The sequence below is a fragment of the Chinchilla lanigera genome, unplaced genomic scaffold, assembly GCF_000276665.1.
Source record: "Chinchilla lanigera isolate Chin_1 unplaced genomic scaffold, ChiLan1.0 scaffold00111, whole genome shotgun sequence".
Classification (NCBI taxonomy): domain Eukaryota; kingdom Metazoa; phylum Chordata; class Mammalia; order Rodentia; family Chinchillidae; genus Chinchilla; species Chinchilla lanigera.
Window position 1 is genome coordinate 1,998,297 of NW_004955512.1, and position 7,772 is coordinate 2,006,068.

Genomic DNA, 7,772 nt, shown 5'->3' on the forward strand with positions numbered 1-7,772 from the left:
CTCAGACAGGTCACTGGTGTGCTTACCAACGTGGCCTTGAACTCGCTGAGGCAGCCCAGGCTTGAGCTTGTGATTTGCTGCATAAGCCTCCCAGCTGCTGGGATTACAGTGTGTACCACCAAGCCTGGCTTCCTCCACTCTGTTTTTGCAGTACCATGCTGGGGACTGAACCCAGGACCTTTGTGCAGAGCTGTATCCCCTAGCTAGCCTCTTTTCTTTCTTTTTTTTTTTTTTTTTTAGACCGGGTCTCACTATGGGCTCAGGCTGGCCTTAAATTCACTAAGATTCTCCTGCCTGATCCTCTTGCCTCAATCTCCCTAGTGCTGGGATTACCTTTTGCTTTTTTTTTGTTGTTAGAAGAAACATTTTGCTTTTTTTTTTTTGATTTGGGATTACAGACATGAGCCACCACAGTTTTTTGTTTGTTTGTTTGTTTGTTTGTTTTTGAGACAGGTTCTCACTGTGTAGTTCAGGTCAGCCAGAAATCACTATGTAGCCCAGGCTGGGCTTGAACTCACTGTGATCTTTCTGCCTCAGCCTTCTAGGAGCTGGGATTACAGGTGTACGCCACCACGCCCATCCATGCCTTTTTTTTTTTTTTTTTTTTAAAGAGACAAGATCTTACTAAGTGGCTCAGGCTGGGTTTGAACTTGCAGTCCTGACTCAGCCCTCCAGAGTGTTAGAATTAACAGCCTTGTGCCACCACATCTGGTTCCTCAATTCATTTTTTTTTGGGGGGGGGTACTGGGAATCGAACTCAGGACCTTGTGTTTGCCAGGTAGGCACTGTGCCACTAAGCTATATCCCTGGCCTCCTCAATTCATTTTGAAATGGAGATGATAGGCTGCTAAGAACTTAATTCCATTGCCTAGATAGGATTTGTGATTTGGTTCCTGTGATGTGGAACAAACCCTAAATCCAGGTCAAACAATAAATAAGGATGTGATTATGTCTTTGTATAACTTAGGGATAATGTATGAGAACAGTAGTTGATGGGGTCCCTTCATTTTATTCTTTCTCCTTTCTGTCTTAAGAGAAATTTTCAGTTTGTGGTAGCACCAAATATGATTCCAGTGTAGCTGCACTTACCACTCATAGTGCATTGTCCGAATGTTACGGCATCTGCCTTTTCTTGGGAAAGGACTTCAGTGGTGTCCAGCTGGAGTCCATTGGAAGTGGCCTGGGAAGAGAAGTAGAGAGGACAGTCAGCTGTCTTGGACTAGTTTTCCTCACGCCCTTGCTTTGCTGGGACCTGGAGAGTATGCCTGGGCTGAGGATTTATTTTTCAAGTGTTTAAAAAAATAAGAACAGAAAATAAGCAAAAATGAAATATTAGCATAACCACACACAGTTTGGAAGAAAAAATTTTACTTGCAGTCTTTCCTTTTTTTGTCTTTTTCTCGCTATGCAGTTTAGGCTGGCTTTGAATTCACAGCAGTCCTACTGCCTCAGCCTCCTGAGTGCTGGGATTGCAGGGGTGCACCACCACACCCGGCTCTTAACCCACAGTCTTTAAAATGACCTTAACTCTAGCATCACTCCCCTGTTTTCTTCCAGATGGCCCCATCTTTTTGCGCAGTTGCAGTCAGAGCACACTTGCACAGGGTGGTGGTGCCAGGGCTCCCTGCATTCCTGGAGCTCGGTCAGTGGGCTGTGGTAGAACAGACCTTTTCCTGTTTGGCACTGACTTTCCGGCACAGCGGAGTCTAGGATAACAGTCCTTGAGAGAACTAGCTCTGCGCCTTTCTCACACATCCCACACTCTCATCGTACCAGCCCCGGGAAGAGGAATCTGTGCCTGAGATAGCCAAGCATTTGCTGGCAGCTGCAGTTTTCTGTAAGAGAAGGGTGATGTACTTGGGCCTTAGATAAGGGTAGGTCATGTTGTGTGGCTCTAATTGTGTATTAAGCAAAGATGAGCTATTCACAAGGTAAACTGTACTTGTCTATGATACATTGTTCATTGTTGCCATTTTGTAGTGACAGTGTTTGGACTCTCTCTGATACACAATGCATACTCATTTCCTTTTGAATATTGAAATTTTGCTTATTTTTGGTACATGAATTGGAAGAAGCCTGGAAAGAGTTTTACTTCCCGTTTTTAAGTAGCTGTTGCTCATTTGTTTTGCTTACTGTTCGATAATGATAACATTACCCTTCTACAGACGAGAAGGCCAATATGTTTCTTGAGGAAAATAGGCCAAGAGAGCTTTTTCAGAGAGAAGCTTCCTTGACAAAACCAAATCTTCAGCGAGCTAGCCTCACACCTTTACTCACACCTTTGCGACCAGGTAAGAAAGAAAATCATAGAGAAAAGCTTGACAGAAAGGTGGGACAGTATTTTAGGAGCCTGAGGAGTGAGGAAATTACCTAAATGCTGTATCTCTTGGTAACATGGACTAATTCATTTCACAGTGAATATAAAGGTGACCATGTGCTATGGGTTTAAAAAAATATCTGTTGAAACTTGAGCTGACGTAGAATTTTATAGCTAACCACATAACTGTTGCCCCTCTCCACTTTTTTTTTTTAAAGTACGGTGGATTAAACCCAGGGCTTTTACACTGAGGTACATCCCAGCAATTTTTTTTTGGGGGGGGGGAGACAGGGTCTGGCTATGGAGTTCAGGCTGGCCTTGAGCTCACTCTGTAGCCCAGGCTGGTCTCGAACTCGCAACGATCCTCCTGCCGCAGCCTCCTAGCCCTTTTAAATGTTTTTTATTTTGAGAGTGTCATTAATTTGCTAAATTGCTGGGACTGGGCTGGAACTTAAATCCTCCTCCTTTAGTCTCTCGGAGTGCTGAGTTTACAGGTGTATGTCACCATGCCTGGCCCATACCTGTATCTTTCTTGTGCGAGGAGTTAGAACTGTTTGGCATGTTTTGTTCGGCACGCGAAATTCCTGTGCCTGTCTCCTCAGGTGAATTTTATTACTGTCGGTGTGGTGCGCTTTTTGTTGCTGTGATGCTGTGTGTGTGTGTTTATTTATTTGCAGTGCTGGAGACTGAACCCAGGGCCCTGGCACTTGAACTGTATCCCCAGCTCTCCTGCGCTGTCTCTCTCATCTCCCTCTCATCTCTATAGGATCTCACTAGATTGCTAAATTTCCCAGGCTTGAGTCTGAGGCCAGCCTGAGCTACATAGTAAGTTCAAGGCCAGCCCAAACTATATAGTGAGACCCTGTCTTCAACCCTCCCTCACAAACAATCCCCAGGCTGGGCTTGAACCTGGGGTCCCATGGCTCGCCCTCCCGCAGTGCTGCGGTGGGATGGATTGCAGGGTCTCGCTGCCGTGGTCTTTGTGCTCTTGAATTGAAAAGGCGAGGGTGTTGCTTACTTTATGTGCACGATTTTCCCTTTAAGTGTGTGTGACCCAGTGGTTTGTATCACTAAATAGAACAGTAAACTCCAAAGTAAAAGGTTTTGCTTGGCAAAGGTGATGCATACACTTACATGCATGCCTGTTAGGTCTCTCAGAATCTTTGTATTCTTTCTCATTAATTGTACATTCGCACTTCTCTACTAAAATTGTGGACTCTGCCTTCTGACTGAGAAGTCCCTACTCATCTTCAAGGTCAGCTCTGAGCCTCTTGGTAACTGATACCCTTTGTGTTCTTCTCATTTTGTGGTACTGATTGGACCCCATGCCTTTTGCTTTGTTTTCTGAGACAGGGTCTTGCTACAGGCTGGCTTTGAGCTCTTTGTAGCCCAGGCTGGTCTTGAACTTGCAATGATCCTCCTGTCTCAGCCTGCCAAGTGCTGGGATTACAGGCATGTGCCACCTTGCCCAGCTTCCCCATGCCTTTGTATTGAGCAATATCCCCGAGATTTTTATTTTGAGATAGTATCTTGCTAATCACTCAGTTGCCTGAATTTGGGATCCTTCTGCTTCAGCCTTCCAAAATGCTGGGCTTTACTACTGTGGGACGTCATGGCTGGCATTATTTTCAGTTCAGTTTGATAAATTAAAAGAATTCTTCTGCATCTTTGTTTATAAGGGATCTTGGCTTTTTTGTGTGATAATCTGCCTTATAGATTGAGTTGCAAAATACTTCGTTTTAGTTTTTTAGAGGAATTTGTGTAGAATTGATATGTCTTTCTTAAATCTTTATTTGTAGAATTAACTAGGGAAGTCATCTGGGTCTGGACTTTCATTGTAGAAAGGCTTTTAACATAGAATTCAATTGTCTTAACAGGTATAGATGATCTTTTTCTTTTTATGGTGTTAGAGGTTGAATGCAGGACCTCATGCATGCTGAACATATGCTGTATCATGTAGCTATACTCTCAGATACAGATCTTTTCCTTTTTGAGGCTGTGGTAGACTGTCATTCAAATTGCATATGTACTAGTTCATAAGATGAACGTATTTTTACCTAAATATCACAAATATGTACAAAATAAATAGAAAATAATGAATTAAAAAGAATTTATAGGCAAGAAGATGTCTATAGTATTTCCTTATTGTCCTTTTTAATATTTATAGATTTTATAATGATGTCACCTCCCTTATTCCTTTTTTTAAAATTTTTTTTTTCCTGGTACTGGGAATCGAACTCACGACCTTGCGCTTGCCAGGCAGGCATTGTGCCACTGAGCTAAATCCCCAGCCCCACCTCCCTTATTCCTAATACTGGTAAATTGTGTCTTTTTTATTTCCTGGTCAGGCTGGCTGGGGATTTATTGCTGTTACTGATATGCTCAGAGAACCTGCTTTTCGCTTCACTGATGTATTTCTTTGACCCATGTGTTATTAAGAAGTATGTGACTTATTCCAAATATTTGAGAAGGGTTGTCTAGAAATCTTTTCTCTTTCTGCTGAGAGATTTAATGCCAGTGTGGTCAGAAGCATACTTCGTGTGACTCGAATCCTTTTAAATGTGCTGAAACATGTTCCCCTGGCTCAGTGTGGTCTGTCTTGGTAAGTGTCTCACTGTGCTTCAAAACAGTGTGGAACCTGCTGTCTTTGCGTGGACAGTTAGAGCTCAGTTAGGTCAGGTTGGCTGACAGTGAGTTTACTGTTTGTTTTGGTTTGCAGTGATTTCTTTCCCTTGAAAGCTTTCAAAAGTTTTATTAGGGTTCTGGTGCTCTAAAATGTGATGAAGATGTGTTTGGCATGCTTTTCCTCTGAGTTTATGACATGGTATCTGAGGCTGGCAACAAGCTAGCAAGTATTGGTCATGGGTCCTTCATTTCTGCTTCAACCAAAGTAGTTCTTTTACAAATTTTTAACTGACATAAGTATACATATTTATGGGATAGGGTGTGATAATTTGATACACATATGCAATGTATAAGCAAAGTTAGGTTTCCTTTGGGATTTGAGTGCTAATTTTTGGTCTCCCACAGTTGAGAACATTTACCACAAAGAAGCAGAAAATGTAAATCTTACGGAACACTGTAACTCATCTCATCCTTCCTGCACCCTGAAAGTAGAGGGAGCCAAATCAAGAGACACTGCAGCCCAGCCTCAGAGGTGAGACCGAGTGGGGCCCAGATGTGTTTATAATAATGATGTTTAAAACCACTATGCATGTGATAAAGCAAAGCAGTATGACGAACACCGTGATACTGTAAACACTTTCTGATGCTCGGCAAAAATGGCCTTAGTGGAGCTGTCCTTCCTGTGGGTCTAGACTGTGAGAGACGATGTCAGAGTTGTGGGCTATGAGCTGAATTTATAGATAAGGGCTCAGAAATAAGGGCAAATTCATTGCAGAGTGCAGGTTCAAATCCTAATCAGTCAGATGTAGTTGTTCCATCTTCCTAATGTCAATGTCTCTCCTTTTTTTTGTCTTTTTGAGACAGGATCTCACTGTGCAGTTCAGGCTGGCCTTGAGCTCACTTTGTAGCCCACGCTGGCAACTCCCAAGGATCCTCCTGCCTCAGCCTCCCAAGTACTGGGATTAGAGGCATGCACCACCACGCCCGGCCTATGTTTAGTGTCAAATTGTCATTCTTGTCAACTCCCAGCTCTCTTGTTCAATTAGTTGAGCTTTTAGGGTGTATTGTGTGTTCAGGTTGGTGTTAGGTACTGTGGGTATCCAGGCAGATGTGTGGTACATTCAGAGGCTTTGTGTCATGCTTGGGGACAGAAGATTGCTGCAGGTGACAGTCAGACCAAGACAAAACAGGATCTGAATGCTCTGCACAGTTTTTAGGGGTGAGGAAGATCAGTGAGGCCTGAAACGGGCAGGAGTGGCTGGTGAAGTAGGTGGTGCACAAAGTGGCTCTTGAGAAGCAGTTTGGTTAGACTAGAGCAGTCTTTGGATATGGGAATCAGCCACAAAATGTCAATTGATTGGGTAGACAGAAGGCACTACAGAATCACAGGTATGCAAACTTGGCTCGTGTTCAAGTAGGTTGCTAAATTTCTTTGAAAATTTTTTTTTTTTGTCTTTCTGAGACAGGGTCTCACTATGCAGGCTGGCCTTGAGCTCACTTTATAGCGCGGGGTGGCCTCAAACTTTCAAGGATCCTCCTGCCTCAGCCTCCCGAGTGCTGGGATTACAGGCCATATGCCACCATGCCTGTCCCCTTTATTATTATTATTGTTATTATTATTTTACAGTTAGCTATTTTAAGGTGAACGGTTCAGAGTTAGTGCATTTACAGTATTGTTTAGCTATTGTTTCATTCTAGTTTTAAAACATTATTTTACCCCAAAAGAAAATCTTTACTTTACTTCTCATTCCCTTCTCTCACATGGAATCGCTTTCTAAGTTACGGACTTATATGTTATAGATATTTTATATAAGTGGTACCATAAAATGTGACGTTTTTTCTTTCATTAAGACAGGGTCTCTCTATGTAAGCCAGCTGGCCTTGAACTCTTGATTTTCTTGCTTCAGCCTGCCAAGTGCAAGGGCTGAGATTACAGGCATGTACCACTATGCCCAGTCAGTATAGCACCTTCTCTGTCTGTACTACATATACGTTTTATAATGAGTATTTCTTCTTAGAGATTAACTTTTGTAGATTAAAAATGAAATTTTAGGATTTGATTCAAAATATAGGGGAATGAATGGGGGAAATTGACACAATATTGGCTAAGTATTGATAATATTTGACTCCAGCTAATGAATACCTGGCCATTCATTATATTTTCTTCATTTTCAAATATTTTGAAATTCTCCATAATAAAGATACAAGGCTGGGCATGGTAGCACATGCCTGTCGTCCCAGCACCTAGGAGACTGAAGCAGGTGGGTTGCTGCAAGTTGGAGGCTGGCTTGGGCTTTGTGGCAAGACCCTGTCTCAAAAAAAAAAAAAAAAAAATTGAGGTTGAGCTTTCCTGTTCTGAAATCAGAAATACTTCCAAATCTGAAACTCAAGCAGTGATATGACATTGGAAGTTTTGGAGCATTTCGGATTTCAGATTTTCGGGATAGGGGTGCTCAACTAGTAAAGTCTGAAAATATTCTGAAACCAGAAAAACTGTGAAATCGGAAACACTTTCAGTTCTAACCATTTTGAACCTGTTTAATGTGTTGTGCTATTAAAGATTTTTACTGAGAAAGTGTTGAGAAATTAAATATGATAAATAACTAGAAAGACAAGCCATGTTAATGGATCAAGAGATTGATTGATTGATTGATTTTTGAGGCAGGGCCTTACTGTATATCCCAGACTGGCCTTGAACTCACTCTATAGTCCAGGCTGGCATCAAACTCACAGCAATCCTCCTGCCTCAGCCTCCTGAGTAGCTGGGACCACAGGCCTGCCTCACTGTACCCGACTCTATTTTCTTTTTCTTTCTTTTTTTTTTTTTTTT

General features: G+C 42.3%; 1 protein-coding gene and 1 long non-coding RNA gene across 4 annotated transcripts in view; one reads left to right on the plus strand and one right to left on the minus strand.

Annotated features, from left to right (window-relative positions):
- Window positions 1-7,772, plus strand: part of LOC102028449 (targeting protein for Xklp2-like) — a 41,550-nt gene that overhangs the window by 14,063 nt on the left and 19,715 nt on the right. For 2 of the 3 annotated variants that reach the window (XM_013506542.1, XM_013506543.1), the window contains exons 3-4: window positions 2,166-2,291; window positions 5,348-5,474. In XM_013506542.1, coding sequence (XP_013361996.1) covers window positions 2,166-2,291; window positions 5,348-5,474 — 253 coding nt within the window. Of the gene's footprint in view, window positions 1-2,165; window positions 2,292-4,839; window positions 4,920-5,347; window positions 5,475-7,772 lie in introns of those variants that run through there. The other variant, XM_013506544.1, reaches the window with a different exon arrangement.
- The window catches only part of LOC106147029, a 27,935-nt gene that overhangs the window by 6,655 nt on the left and 13,508 nt on the right, over window positions 1-7,772 (minus strand). Inside the window, exon 2 of the long non-coding RNA XR_001231727.1 lies at window positions 1,090-1,180. This is a non-coding gene — a long non-coding RNA (uncharacterized LOC106147029). The remainder of the gene's footprint in view (window positions 1-1,089; window positions 1,181-7,772) is intronic.